The 26,489-nt window shown below is 51.0% G+C and overlaps 2 protein-coding genes across 16 annotated transcripts in view; one reads left to right on the top strand and one right to left on the bottom strand.

The window, feature by feature from the left end:
* The window catches only part of FGD2 (FYVE, RhoGEF and PH domain containing 2), a 39,611-nt gene extending 13,599 nt beyond the window's left edge, over positions 1–26,012 (bottom strand). For 6 of the 13 annotated variants that reach the window (XM_024765858.1, XM_024765864.1, XM_024765859.1 and 3 more), the window contains exons 1-10: positions 25,951–26,012; positions 21,953–22,197; positions 7,780–8,011; positions 6,147–6,227; positions 5,301–5,449; positions 3,961–4,117; positions 3,636–3,774; positions 3,071–3,129; positions 2,681–2,827; positions 1,871–1,963 (exon numbers count right to left, since the gene is read on the bottom strand). In XM_024765858.1, coding sequence (XP_024621626.1) covers positions 1,871–1,963; positions 2,681–2,827; positions 3,071–3,129; positions 3,636–3,774; positions 3,961–4,117; positions 5,301–5,449; positions 6,147–6,227; positions 7,780–8,011; positions 21,953–22,077 — 1,182 coding nt within the window. In that variant the 5' untranslated portion in view covers positions 22,078–22,197; positions 25,951–26,012. Of the gene's footprint in view, positions 1–1,870; positions 1,964–2,680; positions 2,828–3,070; positions 3,130–3,635; positions 3,775–3,960; positions 4,118–5,300; positions 5,450–6,146; positions 6,228–7,779; positions 8,047–10,988; positions 11,235–11,427; positions 11,447–21,952; positions 22,198–25,950 lie in introns of those variants that run through there. The other 7 variants (XM_024765863.1, XM_024765862.1, XM_024765860.1 and 4 more) reach the window with 7 other exon arrangements.
* A 28-nt stretch (positions 26,013–26,040) lies between these two features.
* MTCH1 (mitochondrial carrier 1) overlaps positions 26,041–26,489 on the top strand; it is an 18,699-nt gene continuing 18,250 nt past the window's right edge. The window contains exon 1 of one of the 3 annotated variants that reach the window (XM_024765873.1): positions 26,041–26,404. In XM_024765873.1, the coding sequence (XP_024621641.1) occupies positions 26,084–26,404 (321 nt within the window). In that variant the 5' untranslated portion in view covers positions 26,041–26,083. The remainder of the gene's footprint in view (positions 26,405–26,489) is intronic. The other 2 variants (XM_024765874.1, XM_024765872.1) reach the window with 2 other exon arrangements.

Raw genomic sequence — 26,489 nt, 5'->3', positions numbered from 1 at the left:
TCCTCCACTATGCCTTCAATTCCGCCCTATGCTTTATCTTTCCAGGTTGAAGCCTTAGTAGGAGATTGTATAGTATGCTGGTTAGGTACAGAGGCTCTGGACTCTGTTATACCTGAGTTTGATCATGCAAACCAGGATTTGCTGTGTGACCCCCAAGCAAGTTACTTAATCTTTCTGGGCCTTGGGTTTTTTTTATTTTTAAAAAAGACTTTTTTTTTAAAGATCAGTTTTAGGTTCACAGCATAATTAAGAGGAAGGTACAGAGATTTCCCATATACTCCCTGAGCCCACATATGCACAGCCTCCTCCATTAATACCATTCCCCCACCAGAATGGTACATTTATTAGAATCAATGAATCTACACTGACACATCATTATTACCCAAGGTTCATAGTTTACATCAGGGTTCACTCTTGGTGTTGTAAATTCTGTGGGTTTGGATAAATGTGTAATGACTGTTATCTACCATTATAGTACCATACAAAATAGTTTTACTGCCCTTAAAATCCTCCATGTTCATCCCTCTCTTCCCCCAACTACTGATCCTCTTGCTGTCTCCATAGTTTTGCCTTTTCCAGAATGTCATATCATTGGAATCACATAGTATTATACATAGTATGTATGTATATATGTAGCCTTTTCAGATAGGCGTCTTTCACTTAGTGATATGCATTTAAATTTCCTCCATGTTTCTTCACGGCTTAATAGCTCATCTCTTTTTATCACTGAATAATATTCCATTGTCTGGACGTACCACTTTATTTCCTTTTAAAAGTGGGATTAACTACAGATATACTTACACACAGGCATACTGTACACAGTTATTCACTGCAGTCTCATTTGCAGACACTGACAACTGAGAACAATCTAAATGTCTGTCAGTAGAGGATTGGCTGAACAAATTACGGTACATCCACATGCTGGGATGCTATGCAGCTATGCGAAAGCATGAGGAAGCTCCTAGTGAACTGACTTCCAAGCACCTCTAGAATTAGTAGTTACTTAAAAAAGTCAAGTGCAGAATAGTGTATGTGAAAAATACTCTCACTGTTTATGTGAAACAAAAGTAAGGAAGCCATAATGAATATATTATTAGTTTGTGTATGCAAAGACTACCTCTGGAAGGCCTCACAAGAAGCAAAGGCTGCCTCCAGGAAGGGGAACTAGGGGATGGGGTGTATATATATGCAATATATATTGCATATATTTTTGATATAGTTTGATTTGGGAATGTGTATTATCTATATTTTTAGGGAATAAAGTTATTATTTTTTAAAGATTTTTAAAAACCAAAAAAATGCAGGGGATAATAACAGCCCCTACATCACAGGGCTGTTAAGTGGATCCAGTGGGATGATTTAGGGCCCAACCCAACCCACAGTGACCGCCCAGTCGATGGGCACTACTATGGACTGCTGTGCTGTCTCTGCTCATTTGTGGCCATCTCTGGATGGGGACACACCCAAGTCAGCAGCTGAGCTGAAAGTGGAGACCCTTCCTACTCAAAGTATGGCCTGGGGAGCTGCAGTACTGGCATCACCCAGGAGCTGGTTAGAAATGCAGAAACTCCGGCCCCTCTCCAGACCTCCTGAATCAGAACCCACATTTTAACAAGATTCCCAGGGGATTCATGCATGTATTAAAGTTTTCAAAATACTGGGGTAGATGGTAGGGAAAGCAGAGCAAAGCTGGGAGCTGGGAAGGGCCCTGGACAGGAAGGCTGGGAGGCCAGGTGGGAGAGATCTAACTCCAAAGCTTTTCCACCTTCATGTTGCCCTGGACCTGAGACCCAGGTTGGCCCCTCCTGCTACTTCGCATACTCGGTCCCACCCTTGGGGTAAAGCCCAAGGTGGCTGGGGTGCCTCTTACCTTCATGCTGGCCACGTCGATACGGGTCCTGACCTGGAATTGGGCGCCCACCTGGATGACCCTGGGCACACAGTAGAGCAGCATGTTGTTGAACTGCAAGAGACACAAGCATGAGTGTGTGCACAATGGCAAGGGCAGGAAGGACAATCAGGCAGGCTTCCCTGGGCGTGGGCTGAGCCCCACTGGGTCTCCCTCCCCTCTCGCCACCCGCTGGGCCAGCTCACAGGACCTCACAGGTGTGATGAGGAAGTGGTTGTCTAGCCCCAACCCAACAGGTAGGTCACTGAAGGACTGCCCTACCTGTGGGCATCAAGGGACCACATCAGACCTCAGAAACCTATGAGGCCTTTCTCACAGGGGCCAAGGGTGGCAGGGGCTTATGAGAGATTGTAGCTCCCTCCCCAAAACCTTCAGGTGGGACCAGTTTCCAGGAGACACCCTGGCTTCTTCAGTGCAAACCAGGGCAGTTCTTCCTAGCAGCCAACCTAATTCCCTCCTGCTGTACATTCTCTAGAGCATAGATTGATACCACAGGCTTTGGAGCCAAACAGACTGGGTTCAAATTCTGACTCTGTTGCTTCCCAGGGCAAGTCTGGGAACCCCCTCAGTTAGAAATTCCTGAGGCCTGGAGGTAGCACATGACTTGTCCCGAGTCACCTGGGTGCCAAAGTAGAGAAGGATAGAGAAGCAGGCTCGTCCCTGTTCGTCCTGCAGTGCCAGCTGGGTAGATGCCAGGCAGGCAGAACCTGGGGCAGAGGGCCCGTGGACTTCCCTCCCCAGTGTGGGGCAGGCCCCCCAGCATCCCCCTACCAAGAAAAGGTAGCGCTCCATGGGGCCGACACGGCGGAAGGAGATCTTGAGGACAGGGCCCTCACGCAGCAGGGTGTTGGAGGGGTCTACTAGGTCGTCCTCCAGGCCCAGGCGCTGGTACACTTCCCACAGTTCCTGCAGCCGCTCCTGGGGACAGGAGGTGTACCTTTAGCCGAGGCCAGGCAGGGCCTGCCTGCTTCTGGAAGGTTTGCCTTGTGTGGACAGGGACAGGGTGTGAGGGGGAGGTGGGCCAGGTGTCGTGAGGAAGGATCAGGGGATGAGGAGATACAGAGACCTGGGTGGGTTGGGGGAGGCTGAGAGCTGCAGGGAGGAGGTGACAGGGCCCCTGGGGATGCCTACTGCTTCTATTCCGAGGGCTGGGATGCTCACCATCTCAGTGATGGCTGCGTTGGAGTGCTGAGCAGCTGAGAAGATCATGTCAAGGGCTTCTGAAATGGGGGCAGGGCCAGAGTTACCCCCTGAAAATACGGGGCTTGTGGCTGAGACAGGAGGTCCTTGAGGCTTAATCAAGTGGCCTCAGGGCCTGCCAGGAGCACCCCCAGGAGCAGCCTTCCCCTGTAGCCTGGCACATGAGGTATTTGGATGATGGGGGCCATTTCCCACCCAGAGTGGAGAGACTAGAAGCCACCAAAAGACAGGGCTTAGGCCGTTGGCTTCTGTGACTTTCAATGCCCCCCAGATCCAGAGGGTGAAGGCATGGTTTCAAAGCCCAGCTCTGTTCCTTTTTGGCTGTGTGATCTTGAGCAAGTCACTTAACCTCTCTGAGCCTTAATGTCTATAAAAAAGTGGCTGATGCTATAGACAATGTCTACGAAGTATCAGCGGTCAATGTTGATGGCTGATGGTCATCATAACCATTTTAGCAGGTGCTCCATAAATTATGGAAGTGGCTCGAACCTCCCCAACCCCCTGGATTCCCTGGGGGTGTCCTCACTCTGGGCATCAGCCAGGTCTGGGGCCTGGGCTGGCAGCTTCTGGACATACTCCTTGAGCAGCAGCTCGTAGCGTGGGATTCTCTGCACAGGTTCCAGCATGTGGTGCTGCAGGGTCAGGCTGCCCGAGGCCTCGCTGCTCTTGGGGAGGGAGGGAGGAGGGAGAGCGTGGGGGTGAGGGGGGAAGGGGTAGGTCAGGCTGCCCCTGAGGGTCGGGGGAGTGCGCAGCAACTGAGCCAGGGAGGTGCCCCAAATCACTGGGGAACCTGAGCCACTGCACACTGGGGTGGCAGTGCAGGCTCTGCCCTGCCCCCACCCCAACCTCACCTGAATGCGGGTGATAACCTCCTGGAAGGGTGGAGACTTGTCACTCCAGGTGGCCAGCAGCTCAGCGGCTCGCTCAAAGTTCTTGACATACTCACTGTACATCTTCAGGAAGGGGGCCAGCTTCTGGATCACGTCACCAATGCGGGGGGTGGTCGTCCTGCAGGAGGGGCACCAGGTACTGTGGCACTTCTGGGTGCAGGTATAGGGGGGCGTGTCATCCTCACACATGTGTGTAGTTCACTCCCCCTTAGACTGTGAGCCCCCTGAGGGCAGGTGCTGCTCTCTCCCACGGACTGGATTCCCCCAAAAGCCCAGTACAGTGTCAGGCCCACAACAGGCATTCAATAACCACCTGATGCTTGTTCATGTAACAACAACAAGGGCCACATGCCAAGCACTGCCCAAGATTCCATGCATGTCTCATCTCATTTAATTCTCACAACCCTGCATGGGGGAGGAGGGACAGTCAATGGCCCATCTTAGGGAGGAGGAAATCCAGGCTCAGAGAGGTAAGAGAAGGTCATTCGACCCAGGAACTGTTACAGCAGAGTGGTAAGGACTAACCATCTGGAGCTGGCCCGCCTGAGGCTGATTTCCAACCGCACCACTTACTCTAGCTGTGTGTTCTTGGGCCAGTCACCTAGCCTCTCTATACCTTAATTTTCCCATCTGAAAAAACTGGGCATGATGGTAGGCAACCTCACAGGGTTGTTTTTTTCAAAAAAATTTATTGCAAAAAATTTTAAGCAATCATAAAATAAAAAGAATATAATAACGAACCCCTATATATCCGTCCCTGCACTTAACAATGACTAAGATTCTTTTTTAACAAAGAATTTTAAAGGACATCCCAGACATCATGGCATTTCTTTGGCAAGATACTAATTTCAGCACTAAATACTTTAGTAGTCATCTCTGAAAACAGAGAGGGGTTCCTGCATAACCACGATGCCATCATCACACAGCAGGCTGATGTGAAGATTAAGCGAGTTAATAGGTGTAAAGCCCAAGGCAGGGCAAGTAGGAAACCCTCAGTTAATGCTGGTTATTTCCACTGCCTCCTAAGTCACTCAGCCTAGTGAGGACCTGATCCATCCCCTTCTCCAGGACACACACACACACACACACACACACACACACACACACACACACACACACACACACACACACGCCTCATCCAAGCCCCTCACTGTGCAGACAGAGCAAGCCCAGAGGAGGAGAGTCATGGTCACACAGCAAGGGCAGGGGCATAATAGGCCAGACCCAGTTCCCTGGGGGCTGCAACCGGACCTGACCAGGGCTGTGGTCAGGGGGCCTCAGGGGCTCCTGCTGGACCTCACCAGTCGTCCAGCCGCTGCTGCAGCTCTGGGAGGAAGAACTGTGCATGGAACTGGTAGATGGAGGCGGTGTTGGAGAAGATGAGCCTGACCACATCCTCGGGGAAGGCCTTGCTGCTGCGGGCCTCCTTCAGCAGTTCCTGGAAGAACACCTACAGCCGCAGCTGGGTCACTGGGCCTGTGGCAGAGAAGGACCTCCACCCCCAACACAGCCCAGGGGGAGACAAGCACAGTCCCAGGGGCTTTGGGGTCCCTCCCCAGCTTGCTGAATGCTTCCACCTCCTTAATCTCCCATCAATCTCACAAAAACCCTGGGAAGAGAGAGAAGCAGGCAAGATTGTATTCCGGCCACTTTACAGATGCGCAAACCAAGGCCTAGAGACACAGGGACTTGGCCAAAGGCTGGCAGCTGATGAATGTCAGAAATGGGCCTATCTCGTGTCTGTCAAGTCTTGGACTTTGCCAGGCTCAAGATCCCACTGCTGATGTTCAGTGATTTAACCCTCTCGCCTTAGGGCTCCTTAAGAAAGTGTGAAGGGCTAACAATGGTGAGGATGTTGGGAGTTGGAATGACAGATGAGGATGCTGTGTGGGGCCTGGAAGGACTGGCTGGTGTGTTCTCCACTCCTGTGAGACCAGTCCAGGCACTAACGGTGGAACCAGGAGTGGCGCTAAATCCCGATTTCTGCCTGAACTCCAGCCAATGGAGTTAAAAAGACTAAGGCTTCCTAGAATCAAACCCCGAGGTCCTAACTCTCAGCTCTTGTGAGGTGGGTCAGAAGGGAGAGCAGGGATGAGGTGAGGACACCCAGGTGCTGGGGCTCAGGAGCGGGCGTCCTGGCCACTGGCCTGGTCTAGCAGGTGGAGGCGTGCCACATAGGCCTGCTCTGTCTCCAGCAGCTCCTGGACGATCCTCTTCTCCTCAGGCTCCTGCAGGGGAGTTGGGAGGAGAAGGAGGAGAGCTTTGGTCTCCTCTGATGGGAGCAGTATCCAAAGATGCCCCAGTGAAACATACCTCCCAGGATTCATGCCCTCCTGCAACTCATCTGGGCTGGCGCTGGGATCGATTTAACTGAGAGGATGGGGCAGAGGGAGGCTGCGCCAGTTCTGGACCTAAGCCTTAAGAGGCCTGGAAGCTTCCACTTGTGCTCTGTTGGGAGCCACGAACTACCACATCTGCAGGTCTAGCTGCCCTGATGGAGAGGCCACATGGAGAGGAGAGGCCCTGGGACTACAGTGAGAGGGAGCCAGGGGTCCAACCGTGCCAGCATCCCAGCTCAGGACAGCTTTCCAGCTGTCCCTGCCCAGGCACCAGGCTTGGGAGATGAGCTATCTTGGGCATTCCCACCCCAGCCAACATCTGACTGTAGCCACTTGAGAGACCCTGTTATGGACTGAATTGTGTCCCCAGATTAATACGTTGAAGCCCTAACCTCCAATATGACGATATTTTGGAAATAGGGCCTTTAGTAATTAAGTTAATTGAGATAGAAGGGTAGAGCCTAATCCACTAAGACTGGTGTCCTTATAAGAAGAGGGAGGGACACCAAGAGAGCATGTGAACAGAGGAAAGGTTGTGTGAGGACATAGTGAGAAGATGGCCATCTACAAGCCAGGAAGGGAGCCTCACCAGAAACCAACCCTGCCAGCACCTTGATCTTGGATGTCCAGTCTGCAGAGCTGTGCGAAAATGCACTTCTGCTGTTTAAGTCACCTAGTCTGTGGTATTTTGCTATGGCATCCTGAGCTGACTAAGACAAACTCCAAGTGAGACCAACAGAAAAACCATCCAATAGCATTCCAATCAACCCACAAAACTGTCAGAAATAATAAACTATTTGGCCTCTACATTTTGGCGTAGTTTGTTATGCAGCAACTGATAACCAGTATACATAGTATGTACTACTATGGTCACCATCCCCATTTTATAAATGAGGAAACAAGCACAAAGGGGTTAAAGAGATTTGCCCAAGGTCACATAGTAAGCAGAAGAGCTGGGGCGTGTACCCTGGTAGTCTGGCTCCAGGGTGCACAGCCTCGTGCAGCCGAGCTCTTAATTCCACAGACAAGAAAACTGAAACCCAGAGAAGGGAGGTGACCTGCCTAGGATGAGTCTAAGGGCAGGAATTAGCGCTGACCTCTATTTCTAGTTGGCACTGTTGCCTCCTTCAGTGGGGAAAGGTACTAGGTTCCAAGTTGTGTGGCCTTGCACAAGTTCCTTAAGCTGTCTGAGTTTCAATTTCCATGCCTAAAAGACTCCTATAGTGAGGGGTATGAGAAATAATGCCAGCAGCAGGGCGTATAGTAGACACTTAATCAAAGGCCGTTAAGGGTGGGGTGGGTGTGAATCTAGCTTTCAGCTGATCTCTGGTCACACAAGACCCCACCTGGGGAAGTGCTGGCTCTGGCTGGGAGAGAATGTGTGGGAAGGAGGTCAGTGGAGGGGCCCCCACCCAGCTGCCCACTTCTACCCCTCGGGCACCTGTGTCCCTGGGCCGGGGCAGGTCCTAGCCTGGCAAGATTTCCTCCAGTCCCTGCTGGACAGCTTGTTCTTCAGGGAGCTCAGATACCTCCTGCTGACCGTCGTGGGCCCGGAGTCCACGGCCTCCTCCACGGTGGGCTTATCCCATGGCCCTGTGGGTGAAGGAGGCCTGCACCCAGGGTGGTGATGCCCAGCCTCCAGGCCGTGGACTCTGGGTGCTGCTCCCGGGGTCCTGAGGAGAAGACAGCAGACCTGAGGGTTTCCAGCCTGTAGAGTAGGGAGAAGAATAGCACCTCTCTGGTGGGGATTTGGGGGCAATTAATGCAAATCACAGATGTTCACTGGCCTCTGAGTACCTGGTGCACAGGAAGAACTCACTGAGACTTCTACTGCCCTCCCCAACACCTCTCTTGGAGGGAACTCCAGTCTTCAAAATGAGTCAGTGTAGACTGTGTCTTGTTTTCTGGGGAACAACACACTTCCTTGTTTAAAATGCAGCTAGGAACCCTTCTTTTTGCACATAGAGGGTTTTAAGTGCCCTCCCAGATCACCTCGCCTGTGGACCTCACCCCTGGTTTTAAGTCTCTGTAAGCAGGAAATCCCCTAAAATCCCAGTAACTGATATATCGAGGGAAGGTGGGAGCCATGGAACACTCTAAAGGGAGGGCAGAGCTGATAAAGCTGGGGCTTTTCAGTGTGAGCTACGCCCTCCACACCTCTAGTGGTGGGAAAAGCCAGCCTGGGATCAGTTTCCCTCTTCCTCCAGGGATGAGCTTTTGTAGTGTGGCTTTGTTATCCTACCTATTGGATTTGTAGGCCAGTTAAGTTCTTTAGATAACAGAGGCCACCATCAAGGAATATATCCAACGACTTGGGCTGGGACCCATTCCCTTTGGTGTGGAAAGGCTTGTGGTGACAGCACAGGGTGTCTTATAAGAAAGGCAGGCTGGGGAATGGAGGATCAGACAGGTACAAAATCTTCAAAACTCTGTGAGAAAGTTTCTCATTACCCCTATTCTGCAGCTAGGAAAAGAGAGGATCTTGCAGCAAGAGAGGGGCAGAGGTGGGATTCAGATCAAGCAGGCTGGCTCCCGAGCCTGAGCCTTAAACTGCCCCTCCACATGTGAGTCAAGGAGAAACGGGTGCAGAGAGTCAACGTGACCTGCCCCACGTCACACCCTGGTTGGGGGCAGAGAGGATTGGGACCCAGTCCCCCATGGCTCCTCTCTGACACTCCAGTGCACCACGGTTCCTCAGCGCACTGGTCTGGTCTGCAGCTCACGGAATTAGCTGAGTCTCAGGCTTTCTGTTCTACATTTGGTTTCAGCTTCTGCGTTTCTCCCCAAGTGCCCAGGCCAGCTTCTGTTTCCTCTTCACCCCTCAGTTTCAGATCAGTTAAGGCACTGAAAGGAAGTGCCTTACAAGAAAGCTCAGGCCAAGGCAGCTGGCATGGGTCCCCTCACACAGTAAGAGGTGACTCTCATCCTCCCGACAAGACCTCCTCTGACCCCATCTGGTCTGAGGGCTGCCTCCTCCTGCTAGAAGTGCTGCCTAGGCAGAGCACACATGCTGAGGGTCTCCACTGGGCACACCTGGCGTGTTGAGTGGGGTGGTGGTCCAGGAAGGTGCTGCCTAGAGCTGTCCTCGGTGCTGAACAGAACGTGCCCGGCAAAGCCCTCTGGGAGAGGCAGGGTCAGGTCACCCGCTCAGGAAGCTGAACTGCCCTTCTAGGTCCACGTCTATGCTGCTTCCACCATGAAGCCCACAGGAGGCTTTGCCTGCTCTGAGTACACTCAGCAGAGCGTCAAGGCCCCTCCCAGGATATCTATTGTCCATGACCTGGCATCATGGTCATTCCATGAGCTTAGCACCAAAGACAGAAGTCCTCCGGGCAGGGATCATTCTTTAGGCTCCTGCATCTGATACAGTTCCTGTGTGATGCTGTGCTGTGCCACCCACACCCTCTCAGCACTGAGGCACTCTTCCCCTGGCTTCTGGTGGTATGGTGGCTGACAGGTTATTGACTGGGTCCCTCCCTGGGAATTGCCCTCTCCAGAAGAGAGCTACCTCATCTAAGGTCAAGTCCACATCCAATGACTAGTCCATGTGGGGGTACAAAGACCTAGCCCTTTGCCTCATCTGGAACAGCCTGAAAGGCCTCCACCTCCAGAGCTCTCTGGGACGGGCTGCAGCCTCTGCACCAAGTGCTCGGCAGTTCAACCTCTCCTTGTGCCCAAAGCTGCCTCCCTCACCCACACGGGTATTGTTCCCAAAAGCCTCCCCAGCAAATTTCCTGAAGCAAATCTCTACCCCGGAGTCTATTTCCAGAGAACCCTACTTACAACAGTCACAATCCCTAACACAGTCCTGGGCTTAAGAAATGCCTGCAGAATGGATTAATGTCACAGACAGACACACAATGACCTCTACACATCCGGTTCAGGCTTTTCCCTTCAGATGGAAGCCCCTGCATTGCTCCTTGCCCATGAACTTAAAGCACTTAAAGCCTCCCCACCTCTCTGTGCCTCCCTTTTCTCATCTGTAAGATGGGTATAGAGATGGAACCTACCCCTAATAGGCTGTTAGATGATTAAATGAAATAAGTAGCAAACGCACTTAGAACAGTGCCCTATAGGTAGGCTGACCACACATCCCAGTTTGCCTGTGACAGTCTCAACCTTTCCTATTGTCCCCTCCCTCCCACCAAAAAAATTTAATGGCATTCAGTTTCCATTGTGTCCTGGTCTGAATGATAAATTGTATGGTTATCCTACTCATAGGGAGTAAGCACTTGATAAGTATTAGCTATTATTTCTGCTGGAGAGACAACGGGTGGAATTCTGCAGCCCAAACACGGCATCTGGTCCACCCACGCTCACTCATAATTACACACACGTCTGGACTCTCCCCAACACATCAACACACATGCTCTCACCCCTGCGCAGGCCTGGTGCCCCAACAACACTCTCCCATGCTCCAAGGAACCCATGGCCGAGGGACGTGGGCACTGCCCAGACAGGAGGAGGTGTGCAGGACAGGGCCCAGAGAGAGAACTGCTCACTGTGAGGGTCCAAGGTGGCCCCAGCCCTGCTCCTTAGCCTGGAGACTGGGAGGGTCTGGGCTGCCCAAGGGCCCAGGGGTGGGCAGAGGAGCTCGAGGGAGACTGCCAGTTGGCCAAGGTGACCCTTCCCACCTCCACTACCCCATACCTGCTATTCTCAAATGCAGTCACCAGATTGGACACAGATGACAGCTTCTCCTTACTCGCCCCCTCCATCCTGCTGGCCTCCAAGGTGGTCCTCAGCTACCCCTGAAGCAGGGAGAGAGGTCTCCAACCAGCACACTCAGCCACCCCCACCTGGGGTCACAGGTGTGCTAAGGCATCCTGGAGTCCCGTTCTTCCTGAGGACTCAGCAGGCCTGCTCCCTGCTTCAGAGTGAGGAAAGAGGAAGTGGTCCCAGAGCCACAGCCTTGAAGGGGAAAGGCGGGTGCTCCCTACAGAGGGAGGAGCCTGCTTGGGCCCCACCCCACCCCCATGGGGCCTGACCTTTCACTCCTGTAGACCCCCTGTTCCAGAAGCCACCCCAAGAGGGCAACGGGGGCCTAGAGGGAGTTTCTGGAACTGGGCTCTTGGCCTGAGACACTCACCACTCTGGCCAACCACACCTTCTCACAAGGTCCAGTGGATTTTATTTGGTCCTTTCTCTACAACTTCTTTTCTGCATCTGACCCTGCTCACCACTGTAAAAAAACAGCTTTTTAAATTAAAAATAAATCACAAACCTATTAGGGGCTGGCAGAGAAGAGAATACGGTGTTCCCACCTCCCCACTGGGGTTCTCTCATTTTAATAACTGATGTCTCCACCTTCTTGCCCCAAGGGAAGGCAACTTCCTCCCTGAAACTCTGATGATAATAATAACTAACACAAACTCTTTTCAGTGGTTTAGAAATATTTTCTCATTTAATACCACAGCAACCTTATGGGGTGGGCCCTATTACAATCCCCATTTTACAGAAGAAAAAATTGAGGATCAGAGGGTTTAAGTAACTTGCCCAAAGTCACCTAGTAAGAACGCAAAAAGAAGTCAGATTTCTAAAGCAAAGGTCAGTTTCCTACAATTCCAGCAAAGATTTGGTTGGGAGCCTGGATGATCACATTCTTGATGCTCCATCCTCAGGCTTCCCTTTTCCTAGCACACTGGGTGGTCTCTGCCTGATGCCTCCTTTTACCACTTGGTCTCCCAGCACTTCCAGAACAATGATAACTGCTTCTGTTCCCCTTATTCAAGCTTCACAGGCCCTTCAGGGCTCTCCCACTGGGTTCTGGTCTTGCTTGCCCTGAGCCAGGGCCCTCCATTGAGACTGGTCTTTGTCCTGGAGGGTAGGGACTGAGCCTCAGTCATCTCGGTACCCGAAGCACCTGGCACAGCTTCACGCTCCAGTGCCTGTGAAATACTGGGGCCTCACACACCCAAAAGCCTCACTCCCTCAGAGCTCTGGCTGAGCAATTTCTTCTAGCAGATGCCTGGCTTCTCCCCCCAACCCTAAATCACAATAATCCTCCTCACTTTTTGTTTATACTTTTTGTTATGGAGAATTTAGAACATATGCAAAAGTAGAATAATACGATGCACCCCCATGAACTCATAACCCAGACCCAACAGACAACCATCAACTCATGGTCAGCCCGGCTCCATCTATAGGCACATTCACTTCCCCTTCCCAGACCATTCTGAAGCAAATCAGATGATTTCACCCACAAATATTTTGGTGCATATCTAAAAAATAAGGAGGCTTCCCTCGTGGCACAGTGGTTAAGAATCCGCCTGCCAATGCAGGGGACATGGGTTCAAGTCCTGGTCCAGGAAGATCCCACATGCCGCGGAGCAACTAAGTCCGTGCGCCACAACTACTGAGCCTGTGCTCTAGAGCCCACGAGCCACAACTTCTGAAGCCCGCGTGCCTAGAGCCCGTGCTCTGCAACAAGAGAAGCCACCGCAATGACAAGCCCGCACACCACAACGAAGAGTAGCTCCCGCTTACCGCGACTAAAGAAAGCCCGCGCACAGCAACAAAGACCCAGCACAGCCACAAATAAAATTAATTAATTAAAAAAAATTTTAAATGCACATGCACTTTGATCCAGCATTCGCATTTCTTCCTGTTGCCTATACAAATATATTTCTTCCTGTGTGCAAAAATGTTAGGTCTACAAAGTATTCAGTGTAGTCTTGGTTATGATAGCACATAAATTGGCAGCAACTTAAACGTTACATGATTCCCCTGCATCGGCAGGCGGACTCTCAACCACTGCGCCACCAGGGAAGCCCCACAGTATGAAATTTTATGCACTAATCTGACATTTTAAAGATAAAGTAGAAAAAAGAGAAATAAGATGCAGAACAACATTATACGCTACCATTTATATTTTACAGAAAAAAAAAGGAAGGTAGTTTTGCACATACATTTGTGTGTTGTGTGTAGAATATCTCCAAAAAGATGATAGGAGCTAGGAAAAAGGATTGCCCTCCTGAGTGTAAACTGGAGGCTGGGATGGAAAGGAGACCCAATGCAGCCAAAAATAAATAAATTAAATAAATAAATAAAAAATAAGGAAATAGATATACTCCTGTGTGCAAAAATGTACACATAATGTACATATAATGTACTGTGTACATATAATGCCAATATTATTCCACACATGCATACATATATAATACATGTTATATACATGTATGTGTGTATATGTGAAACACTTTACCATTATCATACCCCAAGAGATGTTTAGCAGTAATTCCTCAATATAATCAAATACCCAGTCAGCAAAGTGCCAATGCTTCATAAATGTCATCTGCTATGAACTGAATTGTGTCCCTCCAAATTCACATATTGAAGCCCTAATCTCCATTGTGGCTGAATTTGGAAAGAGGGCCTTTAGGAGGTAATTAAGGCTAAATGAGGTCATAAGAGTGAGGCCCTAATCTGATAGGGTTGGTGGCCTTATAAGACGGGCAAGAGATCTCTCTCTCCACACCACCTCCCAACACACAGCCCTGCACACTCCAAGGGAAGGGTACCTGAGACTAAGTGGCTGTCTACAAGCTAGGAAGAGAGTCCTCACCAGAAACAGAACCCTGCCACACCTTGATCAGGGACTTCAAGCCTCCAGAACTGTGAGAAATAAATTTCTGTTGTTTTTAAGCTTCCCAGTCTATGGTATTTCGTTATGGCAGCCTGAGCAGACTAAACCGATCACCATTTTTTAAAAAAATCAGGATCCAAATAAGGTCCACATGTTACAATGGGCTGTTCTGTCTATTAACTCTCTTTTCATCCACAGGTTCAACTTGTTCTTTCTGTTTTCCCACACAATATGGCTATGAGGACACTGGGTTCCTGGCCCTACAGGTCCCACAGTCTGCTGACTGCAGAGCTGGCCCCTGGATTTCCTGTCAATGTGATTAGATCTAGGGGCTTGATCGGATTCATCTTTAAATGCCACTTCTTCCTGGATTCTTCCCAAGTCTGGGGAGACCTCCCTCCTTCGTGCTCCTCTCTCCTCCACTGCAGGGCCCAGTTTCCTCCTCTGCCTCCCACCAGACTGTACGCTAGCTCCCGGCTTGCAGGGCCCAGGTGCCCATGCTTCCTGGCTGGTCCCCAGCCAAGCCCAGTGTCCTGCACCCAGTGGGGCCTCAGAAGGCATGCAGGATGGACAAACATCACACCCTGAGCCCAGAGGCTTATCTCACCCCTCAGCGGCCAGCGCCTTGGGCTTCCAGAGCAGCATCTGGACCTGCCCCTCACAGAGGTGGGGGAGAGTGGGTAGGGGCACCAGCAGGAGGCCACACTAAATGCCCAACTCCAAACATGGCACAGGCAACATCAGAGCTACATCTGCCCAAGAAGGAGGGCCAAGATGCCCACAACCAAAAAATGTCTTCCAGGGCTCTGCTTCCCTGGTCCTCCCACCTCCCTGACCTCGGCCCTCACAGTTCTGCCAGCCTTTCTGCCTGACTTGCTTCTCGCCTGTAGGCACCACCCAAGGCTCAGCTTCTGGTTCCCTCATTTACACACAGCCTCTTCCACTCAATTCAGAATCTATCTCAGGGTTCCACAGGCATCTCTTCCTGTCTCCCACCCCAACCTGAATATGCCCAACACCTTCAGGACATCACCAGGGGCATGTCCCACTTTCGCTTCCAACTCAACACACAGTCTCGAAAATCAGCACTGTTATCCCACAGAAGGAATCCCAAATTCCTTGGAGTGCTGCCAAGACCCCCTGGTTTGGCTCTGATCAACTTCCCAGCCATTTCTTCCTTATGCACATGTAGGTCTGGGTTGGGACCTTGAGTGGTAGCTCTGGGCTGTGTCAGCTGAGCTAAGCTGAACCACAGTTCCAGAATTCCCTTTCCTGCAAGCTGACCATGGTGGCAGGGGCGGACGCAGCAGCCGTGCTTGCTCCTGTGGTTGGTGCAGGGCTCCTGCGGTGTTGCAGTTCACGCGTGTTGATGCAGATCTGTGGGTTCTCTGCCGACCTCCTCCAGCTTGTCTAGTCCTAGGCTGGGTATGTGTTTAGCTCCAGGACAAAGGGTGCCAACTTCTTCTGCAGGTCACTTGTGTCACCGAAGTTGTCTCGGCGTGGCTGCCTGTTCATCCTCCAGAGTCCCAGCCCTTCCTCAATGGTTCAGTTCCTTCTTGTTCTCCCCAATTTCACATCCATCTTCCCTTCCTCACTGCCTGCCATGAGGATTTTAGACTCAGAAGCATCACTTCTTTAAGTAGCTGCCCCATTGCATAAGGTCAAATCCCATATTCTGTATCACTTCTGGTTGTTCTGCTTCTCTCATCAAATCTGACCTAAACTCCTTGGGCCAGTAACTGAATTTCACTTTCTTCATCTGTGAAATGGGGATAATTACAGTGCCAGCCTCCTATGGTGGTTGTGAAGATTAAATACTACCATGTGTAAGGGTTTAGAGTAAGGCCTGGTACAGAGAAGGTGCTCAGTGAATGTTATTCCTGACAGAAGACCTTTTCTATGGCTCCCCTGCACCCCCCCACCCCGACCAATCAGTTCCTTTTGCCTGGAATGTCTCCACCCTGTCAACAGCTTATTTACTTCCTCCAGGAAGCCTTCCTTGATACCTACCGTTGGCATTCCTTTCCCTCCTCAGAGACCTGGTGTTCTTCTCTGTTTACTTGGATCTCTTCTGCCCCATTCATTAAGTCATGCATTCAGTTGGCAAGTATTTCTTGAGCATCTACTATGTGTCAGCCCTATGGTAGAGGTTATGGATTAAACACTGTCCCCTGCCCCTTAGCTAATAGTCTAAGGAGGAAGATGGGCCTGTTAACAACTGAAATACAATGTAGGAAATGCTTTGAACAGGGAAGCTGTGAACACCCAAAGAAGGGGCACTGAAGTCTGCAGAGAGCAGAGGGTGCTATCAAGGAAGGCTTCCTAGCAGAGGCAGCCTGAAGGATGAAGGATGAGTAAACTCTCCAGGTTGAGAAGGTGGGAAAAGGCATTCAAAGCAGAAGGAAGTGGTGTGGGCTTGAGAGACCAGGGAGAGACTAGGAATAAGGGCAGGGAGTCCAGCACATTGGAGTGTCTAGGGACTGGGGAATGGCAGGACATGGGCTGAGGGGGCCCCAGGAGCCTGTCCCTGGCAGGCTTTGTCTGCTGAGCTGAGGTGCTTTCACATGAACTGAATTTTACTTATGCAGAGTAGGCCCTGATTCAATGGTCGTGAACACATCTCTCTCTGAGTGGGGGCGTCCATTTCAGGGCTTTTGGGGTCCTTGGCATAGATAAGCCTCATGCTTTCTCTTCTCTTAGTTCTGCTTTCAAGCCTTAAGCAGGATGGAAGAGCTCAGTTCCTGCAGCCCAGACAGAGGGAAAGAGGGAGGGATGCCCAAGCAGGAACTGTGGGGCTGGGCAGTCACATGGCAGACAAGCTGGCTGGCTGGCAAGAAAGCTCTGCCCTGGGATGCAAATGGGGCTTTGTGTGCAGACTAGGGGCACCCAAAGGGCCTCTCACTGGCAGCCCTGGGGCAGCAGAGGGCATTTGGGGGCTGCCAGGGAGGAAACGTCAACATTTGGGACCTGGATGTTGTGTGTGTGTGTGTGTGTGTGTGTGTGTGTGTGTGTGTGAGAGAGAGAGAGAGAGACATATGTGTGATCTCCAGGGGTGTGTGAGGGTGTGGCTTTTTCAGGGGAGAGTGAGGACTCCCCAGAGGAGCACGTATCCCCAGTGAGCCAAGGCCCAGAGAGGACAGGCTGGCTTGTTCCCTGGGACCCCCTTGCCCCCAACCCGGCCTGCAGCCTCAGCCAAACATAGCACCTGCCAAGAACTTAATGGCCTGTGACAGACAGGCCTGTGAGTGAGAGATGACACGGATCCGGGGGACATGCCGGCAGCTGGCTGAAACCTGCTCCAGTGTCTGGTGCAGCCCTTGCCGCTCCTCCCCTCGCAGCCTCCCCCTCCCCCTCAGTCTTCTAGCTCGAGGCTTGGGGAGGCCCTGACGGGGTTGGGGGTGTGGGCTGTCTGGGTAGTCATGCGATGAGCAGAGGCCACACCACCAGTGCCAGTGGAGGGGTGGGCTTTCCTCAGCAGTCCCTGGCTTGGAGGACGAGAGATAAAAAAAGCTCGCCTCCCTCATAGACTAGTCTCCTCTGTCCCCTCTTCCAAACAGCCAGAATTTTCCCGTTCAGTCCCTCTGGCATTTATCTTCCTATCTTCTGGGAGAGCTTGGTGCTGCCGGCTGCCCATCAGCAGGCCTGGGTGCCAGGCTCAGGCAGCCCTGCTTCCTGCTGTTCAACTTCCCAGGAAGCTTCCCGTATTTCCCCTTCTGTGTGCCCCCTGCCCCTTTGTGCTCTGGGTGTTCCTAATTTGTACTGTCAGTCCGTGGGGTGTGATTATTCAGAGCCCATTAGCGCCCTGAGGAACACAGGGTGGCAAAATCAACCTCCCTCCACGTGAGCCAGGGGAAGGTCCCTTCTAGGGGTGCAGAGGCCTGAAAGACAAGACAGCAAACGTATCAGTCCTGACGTGGGTGGCCAGGAGGACGTCAGTGAGGAACATAAACAACTCTTTCTTCTTCTTCGGCGTGTGAATGATCTAGTTTCAGACTTGGTACTCTCAGGGATTGGGCCAGCCTTGTGGCAGGCCCTGGCCCCATCCTGCTATTCAAGAAGGCCTCAAGGTCACCAGAGGCTGGCCTCAGGTGGGACCTAGGGTGGTGTCCTGGGAAAGCTGGAATGAGGAGCCAGCCAGGTGGATGAAGCAGCAGCAGGGCTGGCCTAACAGGGAACACGCAGGAGGCTGAGCTACGCCCACACCCCCGGAATGGGGACCGGGCAGGGAGGCGCCAGATGGGAGCCAGCAAGGGAAGGCCCAAGCCCAGGAATGGTGCTAGGCGGCGGCTTCTCAGAGCACACGGCCAGCAGGTGGGGCCTCACACCCTAGGTCAGGCTCCTTTCATCTTCAAACAGCTGTGGGCCTTTCTTGAGGCCTGCTGGAGAAACATGAGCAGCTTGGAGAGAATTGACAGGTTTCGAGTGGAGAAAGAACAGATTGTTTCCGCACAGCCAGCTGCCCTGCCCACCGGTGACCTTTCTCTCATGAGCACTTCCCCGCCTGAGCTACTGCTGCCCATCTCCCCACACGCCAGCAGGAGTTATTCTCCACTCGCTGGAGATCCACCATCAGCACATCTTCTCTGTCACAAAGCTCCTCTTTTGCATACTTCTGGGAGAACTGTTACATAACGAACCACTAAAATCCATTTCTCCCATCAAAGAGCTGCATGATTCCTTCTTTCTTCCCACCAGGATTCTCTCTTCATTCTTTCCTTTCAGCAAACAGCCCCAGTGCTAGGAATGTGAGGGAATGTGACAAATGACACTCTTAAAATCTTGCCAGAGGCTGTAGACTTTACAAGACCCTGAGGGGACAGGACCTTGGCTTATGTGTCTCTGTATCCCAGAAGTTAGCACAGTGCCTGCCACATAGCAGGCCCTCCACAAATCTTTCCTGAATAGGGAGTAGGACACTCTGAGCATGTAGGAAGGGGTCGTGGAAGAGTGTAGGGTTCTCTTTCCTCCATCGTCTGCCCTCCACCTTGACCAGGTTCCAACAAGCCCCAGCCCTGTCCCGCCTCCTCCCCCAAGCCCCAGCCCCTCAGGGTGACACATACATACACCCTGCAGTTTTCCACCCATCTCAGGGTTCAGTGACCCCTCCCATCACAGTCCCAGTCCCCCATAGGGCAAATCAGAAAGAAAGCTGACTGAATGTCCGTGACTCTAGCCTCAGTTTCCCCACACTTTTCAAGGGCCACCTTTGTCTGGTCTACATTAGGGATCTCTCCAATTTATGTGTCATTGGGTGTCATAGCTAAGTCCACAGACAATGGCCTACAAGGCCCAACTCCCTGACCTCAGTTCCACCACTATCCCCCCCTCACTCTGCTCTAGGGACTTGACCTCCTCTCTGCCCTCTAACCTACCAGACAAACTCTCACCTCAGGGTCTTTGCATGTGCCATTCCTTCGATCTAGAACTCTCTTCTGCCATATACCTGCCTGGCTCACCCTCTCGCCTCCTTTAAATCTTTGCTTAAGTGTTAGCTTCTCACCAAGGGCTTTCCTCACCCCCATATACTCCCCAAATTGTAATACCACTACATATTTCCAGTCCCCCTCCTCTGCTTTATTTTTCTCACTTATCTCTTTCTCATATACTGATTTCTTTATCATGTTTATTGTCTCCCCCATTAGAATGCCAGCTCCATGAAGCAGGCATTTTTGTCTATTTTGCTTACTGCTATATCCCCAGTAACTGCAACAATGCTTGGCACATAGTAGGTGCTCAATAAATATTGGTTGACGGACTCAAGGGGCATTTTTACTTTCTGTCCCTTCTGAACTCTCACAGGGCACCCAGCTTCACTGTGAGCCAAAGTTCATTCTGCCTCTAGTCCCTGCTGGAACCCTGGCCCTAGTCTTCTGAACGAGATGCAACTTCTACCTGGTCCCCAGAAGCGGTGGGGGTGAGCAAGCCACACCTCTCTCACTGTCCTGCCCCTTTCTTATAGGAAGGACTGGGAACTACAACCTGAGGAGGAAAGAGAACTTAAGCTGGATGCTACATGTGACTCTTCCTTTGGTCCAAGGAAAAAGCACCTTTAACTGGTGCCTTCATTAAAAAAAACAAAAACAAAAACTCCAAAAAACATATTGGGATCATCTGTAGAGCTTCCCTAAAACATTTTAATTTCCAGACTCTATCCCCAGAGATTCTTAGTCAACTGTCTAGGCTGAGTTTTTTTTTTTAAACTCCTTTAGTGATTCTAATGTTCAGCGAGAATTGGGAATCAGGGGTCCAGGCAATGCCCTGGCCAGGTTCTGTTGTCCACTGGTGTCTCAAGAGCACCCAGAGTGAACGTGAGTACCCTAAGATGCCAAGTCTGGTTCCTCCAACTGGGAGGATTGTAGCTGTGCATGGATATTCTTCAGCTCACCCAGCAGGTAACAGTCTACACACACACACACACACACACACACACACACACACACACTGTTCTACCAGAAACCAAACTAATTCTTAGAGACTACACAATCTAAACCAGGATTTAGAAACTCAAATTCCAACTAGAGCCATGTAGGCAAACTCCTGGTTGCAGCAGGTGTGTTGTTGAGATGCAGAGATGGGTGGAGAATCCATGCCCTTCTCATGGGGGCAGCTTTTATCCTGTTACAACCTGTTCTTGCCAGGAGGGAGTGCAGGCCCTCTGGTACTGGATTTTTTTTTTTTTTTAACATCTTTATTGGCGTATAATTGCTTTACAGTGGTGTGTTAGTTTCTGCTTTATAACAAAGTGAATCAGTTATACATATACATACATTCCCATATCTCTTCCCTCTTCCATCTCCCTGGTACAGGATTTTGCTCTTTGTTCTCCCCAAGAGAATTCAGGAATTTTAAACGAAATAACCCATATTTTCACTTGAAAATCCAAATGCTGCCAGCAGATTGCTAACCCCAGTTATACAGCTGCCGAGCTGCCATATCTTGCAAGGCTGACCCCTCTCACAACGGGGCTGTATTTACACGACCACTTGAGAGAAGTGTCCCTTCCTTCCTGCCATCCTTCACGTTCAAGCTAATAGGAAATGGCTGCTCACCTCAGAGCCTCACACCGCTTAACAGCTGCTCCCTCAGCTCCGCCAAGACTCCCCGGAAGCTTTGCAATAAAGGCTTGCCACAGGGGTGTGCTGGAGCTGGCTCCTACTGGCTTGCGAAAGTCTACTGTACCCATTTCTTCCCAAGTCTGTGCTCAGTGACATCTCACTAGCAGCATGAAATCAGCCATGGTGAGAATATTTACATTATGTGAATCAGCAAGTGCTACGAATCAGGGCTTTTCTTTTCCTAGAAAGCCAGTTATTAAACACTTACCAGCCCACCACTGCACATAAGGATACAGACTCTGCCACAGGCTGATAGGGAAGCAGTGGAGAAGGGAATAGTTTTGTTTTTCTAGTTATGTAAGAATTCACACGAATGCGTGCAATAGACATTTTGACCCTTTAAAACCCTTAGATACCCACTAAAAGGAAACAAGAATCTTAGTCCTGAAATATTTCTTCCTTAATTAAGGAATAATGGTCTTACAAGAAAACGCCCAGATTTTAAGAGTACAGTTTGGTGAGCTTTTACTAGTGTACCTACTCACATAACTACCACCCTAGTCAAGATGAGAATGCTTTTATTCCCCCCAGAAAGTTCCTCATGCCTCTTTCCAGTCATTCTTCCATAGGTAACCACTGTTCTGATTTTTATCCCCACAGATTAATTTTGCCTGTTTTACAACTTCATATAAATGGAATCATACAACATGTGCTCTTTTTTGCCTGGACTATTTCACTTAGAATAATGTTTTTGAGACTCACCCATGTCATTGCCCATATCAATAGCTCATGTCTTTTCAATGCTAAATATTCTTCCACTGAATGAAAAGTCTTGATATCGTCTTAATCCCCAAAGTCACCCAGACTTGGGGCAATGGCCCATTAATGTTTGATTTTTACTGCAGGAGAAGAAAACTTCTTCCCACCTCTCAGGATAAACAGACATTGGGCACAAGAGATTTAAATGGACTCACCTTTCTCCACCAAGAGGAGGACGATAGAGCAGAACACCAACCAGGCATTTCATCCTTTCTGACGCTGGGGTGAGTACTGTGCTCACCGTGACACACCACGTCTCCCCAGAGTGTAGAGGCCCCATTTCCCCGTCTTCACTCTTGTAGGCTTCATCCCAAGGCCTTGGGACCTATTGGTCCCTTAGCTGTCTTCCATGTTTCTCCCAGAAGGCTTAGTGATCTCGCATGCCAATACATCTGGTGACCTGCATGATATGCCAGAATTCCTGAGATGATGACAGTTATAATGTACCTGCTTTTAGCCTAATTAGGACAAGAGGTGATTCCTGAGTTAAGGTGAGTATGGGACCCCAGGAATTCAGTACAGACGGAAGGCCAGTGCTCCCCACCCCTACCCCAGGCAAGCAGGTGAACAGAGGCAGCAGCCAGAACGTTCTTGCTCAGAACTGGTCAACAGGGAGCCTGCATCCAGACAAACCCATCTTCTTTATGCCAGGATAAATTCTGACACCTGCGCTTCCCCAGGTGAGGCCTGAACTCTCATGCTGGCCTTGGCATCACCTCAAGTTCCTTCCTGACCTGGTTTGTGTGATGTCAACTTAGTTGCAACAATGGGTACTTACTATTTTGTATTCTCTCTTTTCATTGTAACAGTAGTTCCCCACAGGATCCCGGGGACTGGTGATCTATATACCGGGCAATTCTCAACAGTATTCTTTTTTTCTTTTTTCCTGGCTGCACCGCGAGGCTTGCAGGATCTTAGTTCCCCAACCAGGGACTGAACCTGAGCCACGACAGTGAAAGCACCAAGTCCTAACCACTGGACCGCCAGGGAATTCCCAAGAGTAATATTTCTTGTTAATTCTCTACTGTTTGTTTGATCCTACTTTGGGGCATATGGGTCTTCCTAAAGTTCCCATTCTTTCTTTTTTCTTTATTTTCTTTCTTTATTTTTTTGGCTGCGTTGGGTCTTTGTTGCTGTGCACAGGGTTTATCTAGTTGTGGTGAGTGGGGGCTACTCTTCGTTGCAGTGCACGGGCTTCTCATTGCAGTGGCTTCTCTTGTTGCAGAGCACAGACTCTAGGTGCACGGGCTTCAGTAACTGCGGTACATGGGCTCAGTAGTTGTGGCTCGTGGGCTCTAGAGCACAGGCTCAGTAGCTATGGTGCGTGGGCTTAGTTGCTCCGTGGCATTTGGGATCTTCCCGGACCAGGGCTCAAACCCATGTCCCCTGCATTGGTAGGCGGATCCTTAACTGCTGCGCCACCAGGGAAGCCCCCTAAAGTTTTCATTCTTTTTTTCTTTTTAATTTATTTTTGGTTGCATTGGATCTTCATTGCTGCGTGCAGGCTTTCTCTAGTTGTGGTGACCGGGGGCTACTCTTCGTTGCGGTGTGCGGTCTTCTCCTTGCAGTGGCTTCTGTTACGGAGCACGGGCTCTAGGCACGTGGGCTTCAGTAGTTGCAGCAAGTGGGCTCAGTAGCTGCGGCTCGCAGGCTCTAGAGCGCAGGCTCAGTAGTTGTGGCGCACGGGCACAGTTGCTCTGCAGCATGTGGGTTCTTCCCAGACTAGGGATCAAACACGTGTCCCCTGCATTGGCAGGCAGATTCTTAACCACTGTGCCACCAGGGAAGTCCAAGTTTTCATTCTTTAAGTGGTGCTACCATAAATAACTTTGTACAACTGTTAAAAGTATATTTGCTCATTTATTTTCTAGCAAATATTTAGTGGGCTTCTACCACGTGCCAGGCACTGTGCCAACCATGAATAGGATAGTCCCTGGACTCCAAGAACTTACAGTCTAATGAGGAGACTGACAGAAAAGCAGGCAGCCACAGTGCTGCACGGTAAGCCCTGTGAGGGGGCAGTCACAGGGAGGCACTAACCAGCCCAGAGCTAACTGCTTCATAGCTCTGAGTACATACTGCCAGGTTGCTCAGTAGAGGGAATACTGAGCAAGATTTTCTTTCAATCATTTCAGTGAGTATACTTTTCATTTCTAGATGAGCTATTTGATTCCTTTTCAAATATACCTCTTCTTTTTTCACAATGTCCTTTTCTTTTTTTTTCAGCACTTTCTATTCTTTATCTTTGCCTTCATTTGAAAACTACTGTTTTCCCCTTAAAGTTTCTTTCAGATTGCTTATTACGTCAAGTTCCCACGAGTATTGATCCTCCTGTTTTGCGCATTTACTCTTGTAATGGAATGTGTTTTTGAGTGGTTTGTAATATTTTTATCGTGACGATTTTTTTTTTTCTTCCGCTTTTTGTCCCTATGAGCCCTGAGTTGTGGAAACATAGCTACAGGGCAGGTTTGCATTTGCTTCCACTTCATTCCCTAGAGATCTAACAGCTTTAATTGACCTATTTTTAGTTTAATTTCTTGGGCTAAACTGTTCAGTTACTTAAAAACAATTCACTGAACATTTACTATATGTATATCACCATAGTTGGTGCAAAGATACAAAACAATGCAACACAATGTAGCTGCTTTACAGGGAACCATTCTGAAAGGACCAAATACACACAAAAAGTAAGATGACTACGTAAGGCAGAGTAAAACGCCTAATGGTGGACACACTATGGGGTTCAGAAGGAAAAACAGAGCCGCAGAAACATGGGGAGGAAAAGCCCAGAGGAGGAGAAGGTTTGTGTGAGGAAGTTTCAGAAGGAAGGTAACCCCACTCTTCCGGGTGGAGTTAGTAAGGCACTGTAACGTTAGATAAGGCTGTGGATGAAGCTGACTTTAAGGTCCCTGTTAAGGAAGCTAAATCAGAATCCAGGCAAAAGGAAGTCAATTAAAGTGCTCCTGGGGGTGGGAGGTAGGTTTGATGAAAGCTGTGTTTGAAGAGGCAAACACTGTAACATGAAAGGTCTAGGAGGCTTTCCAGTGACTCAGACCAGAACAAACCTGGGTTAGAGAGGCCAGCGTGGGGCAGAGAGCAAGTGAGGAAGGCGGACTGACAGGATTGAGATGTGGAAAGTGTACAGAGTATTTGTTGTCAGGAGTAGCCAGCCGGGAGGTGGCTTTTCAGGGGGCGAGGCAGGAAGGGAGGCAGGAAGGGCAGACTTCAAACCTGGATTAAGGGGTCAGAAGGCAGATGTCTATTCTAAAGAACTTTCTCACAACGAACACAGGATAAATACAGACAAATGCATCAGGTCACCCATTGCTGTGTCCCTGCCGACTCTTAGGATACTTTCTTTCCGTTGAAACAGAAACTTTTATTGAGCACCTCCACAACTAGCAGGCTTTAGGTGTTCTTGCAGGGGATGGGCACAGTGGCAAACATGAACAGGGCACGTGCTGGAATAAACACCTTGCTCACAGGGCTGCTGAGAGGAACATACTTTAGTTATCTTACTGCAAAGCATTTCAAACGGTGGCACAAATAAGTGCGATTTAAGAGCCAGTTATTACTCATTTTTATTACCTAACGACTACACTATCGGCGCCTAGCAGAAAGCTTGCATGTGCTCACACTGAAGGACTAAATAAAACCTTCAGACCCAGTGAAGTAAATAGAGCAAAACACATTTTCTAACCATGAGCTCTAAGGCAGGTTGGCGAATGGTCAACTGCAAAGGAGGAGGACCACAACCTTCGAGGTGCAAATGGATTTGGTGTGGTGGGGAGGGCAAAGGGGTGAGACAAGGCTGGCGAGCGCGAAGGGACTCGGCCTGCAGTGGGAAGCCTCGCAGGCAGCGGGGCCCGGGAACAGGGCCGCAAAAAGGCGGGCCCAGAACTGCGGAGAAAACTCCCGAAGCCTGGGTGGGGGATTGGAAGCGCCTCAGACCATATTGGGGGCATCTGGCTTCCAGAACCTACGAGCCCCGCCCCTGCCGCTCTCCGGGGATCCCGGGGGAGCGCCCGGGCCTGCGGCCGCCTTCACAGTCTCCGAACCCACGGCCCGGTCGCCCGCGACCACTGACCCCCGGCTCACACCCCAGCGCTGACCCAGGACCCGACCCCGCCCGGGGACCGCATCCGTCGCTTACCGACCGCCTCGCCTACACTCCTGCACTCCCCCGCGGCCGCGAGTGGTGCGGCCCGGCCCCGCCCCCTGACGCCAGCGAGGGGCAGGCGCCCGTCCCGTCACGTGACGGGGGAGTGACCTCGCCGCCCCTTGCCATGGGGGCTTCCGACCCGGAAGTGGCGCCCTGGGCTCGCGGCGGTGCCGCGGGGATGGCGGGAGCCGGAGCAGGAGCTGGAGCTCGCGGCGGAGCGGCGGCGGGGGTCGAGGCCCGGGCTCGCGATCCGCCGCCTGCACACCGCGCACATCCACGCCACCCTCGGCCTGCGGCGCAACCCTCGGCCCGCAGGATGGACGGCGCATCCGGGGGCCTGGGCTCCGGGGACAACGCCCCGACCACCGAGGCTCTTTTCGTGGCGCTGGGCGCCGGAGTGACGGCGCTCAGTCACCCGTTGCTCTACGTGAAGCTGCTCATCCAGGTGTGGGACCGGGGGCGCCATAGGGAGGTGGGGGCTGATAAGACGGTGACAGGCCAGGATCTGAAGGAGGATGGGGGTGGGGGAG

The sequence above is a fragment of the Neophocaena asiaeorientalis genome, unplaced genomic scaffold, assembly GCF_003031525.2.
Source record: "Neophocaena asiaeorientalis asiaeorientalis breed wild unplaced genomic scaffold, Neophocaena_asiaeorientalis_V1.1 scaffold46, whole genome shotgun sequence".
Classification (NCBI taxonomy): Eukaryota; Metazoa; Chordata; class Mammalia; order Artiodactyla; family Phocoenidae; genus Neophocaena; species Neophocaena asiaeorientalis.
This window is presented reverse-complemented; position numbering and strand designations above follow the sequence as displayed.